The sequence below is a fragment of the Echinococcus granulosus genome (assembly GCF_000524195.1).
Source record: "Echinococcus granulosus chromosome Unknown EG_S00656, whole genome shotgun sequence".
In the NCBI taxonomy this organism is placed as follows: domain Eukaryota; kingdom Metazoa; phylum Platyhelminthes; class Cestoda; order Cyclophyllidea; family Taeniidae; genus Echinococcus; species Echinococcus granulosus.
This window is the reverse complement of record NW_020171032.1, coordinates 1-1,315: the sequence shown is the minus strand read 5'-3', so window position 1 is coordinate 1,315 and position 1,315 is coordinate 1. Positions and strand designations below refer to the sequence as shown.

At 44.8% G+C, this 1,315-nt stretch overlaps 1 protein-coding gene across 1 annotated transcript; it reads right to left on the bottom strand. All coding sequences in view use genetic code 11, as the record gives it.

Moving 5' to 3' along the window:
- Positions 1–206: 206 nt before the first annotated feature.
- EGR_11264 (hypothetical protein) lies at positions 207–990 on the bottom strand (the record flags this gene model as incomplete). Its single annotated transcript, XM_024500507.1, has 2 exons — positions 207–346; positions 951–990. 2 exons carry the CDS (start codon positions 988–990, stop codon positions 207–209), a joined length of 180 nt encoding a protein of 59 aa, XP_024345079.1.
- Positions 991–1,315: the final 325 nt, after the last annotated feature.

Sequence of the window (1,315 nt, the reverse complement as noted above, 5' to 3'; positions counted from 1 at the left end):
GTTAGTCAAATCAGGTCAGTTACGATGGTAAGAGCAGCATCCTTACGCCATTCATGTCATTCAGGTCATTGTGTCAAATTGTTTGTCCTAATTTTGTAAACCAATGTCCTAGCTTCAAATTTATCATGTTCATCTACCAAGGAAGTGTAGATGCCAAATTTTTGCTTATGTACACTTTCAACCAGCCACTAGGCTTTGATTCATCATTACGAAGCAGGTGGTGCCATCGAGGTATAGGCGTGGTCTGGAGACCCGTTTGAAGTCCTCTCGACGCCTGCAACGGCTTCCCAATCACTCAATTCATTGTCCAGCACTTTCACATGTGAAACTGTGTCTGCGATGGTGACTGGGGCAAAGGTGGAGGTCAGGCTCCAGCAAACGTCAAGTCGTGAGTTAAGGCGACAGCTAAGGATCACTGTCTCTGCATTGCCTGTTGAATGCTTGGATCGAAATCCAGTCTACCGCATGGCCCAATCACTGGTATCGTCATCAACAAACAGCATGGGAGAAGTGACACATTCTATCTGTGTGGCATCGTCCCGAGACAACAAATTACACATTGGCTTAGAAGATGGAATCTTCGTTTGGAATGGCATGGCAACTACCGCGTCCCACCAAAGACCACTTCGTACCCGACTACTCGGCCATGTAGTTGTGGTTTCTACTCAAAAATGAAAAATGTTAGTTTCTCCTTGTGCGTGTGCGTCTGTCTAACATTGTGGGAAGGGTGGGCGCAATTATTTAATGATGATGTCCTTTATGCCCTCAATGCTTGAAGACCACTTACATGGACTCAAGTATCGCTAGCAATTCGCTGTGAATGAGGAAGAAATAAACAATTAAAATTCAAGCTAACCTGTGTTGGTTCCTACTTTAACCCCAGACTGGTCCTATTCTGTCTACCCCCAATCCAGTGGCTTACACCAATTCCGTTTGTTTATGGGATCTACAGTCCTCCACTACCACCACAACTATAACAACAATTGTCATCACTACTGCCATAGGGTATTGGCTAGGGCAATTAATCTTTCTCCAACTTTCATGAAAATGGAAAAGCTGCTTGTGTACGCCATTTATGACAAAGCGAATGGCAGTTCAGGCATGCAGTTGATAATGAGGAGAAGCGAAGAGTAAACACCTCCGCCCAGTAGCTACTGCACCTGCTTCTACTTAAATAATACCACTGACATTGCCAGATTGCAGTCGGATGAATAGGCATACAACTAAAAGGTTCTACTGATTCATTTATGCATGTGGGTCAGTGGCACTTTGTGAGGGCAAAGCGTGTCGACACAGTCGGGTTGGTGATATTGAC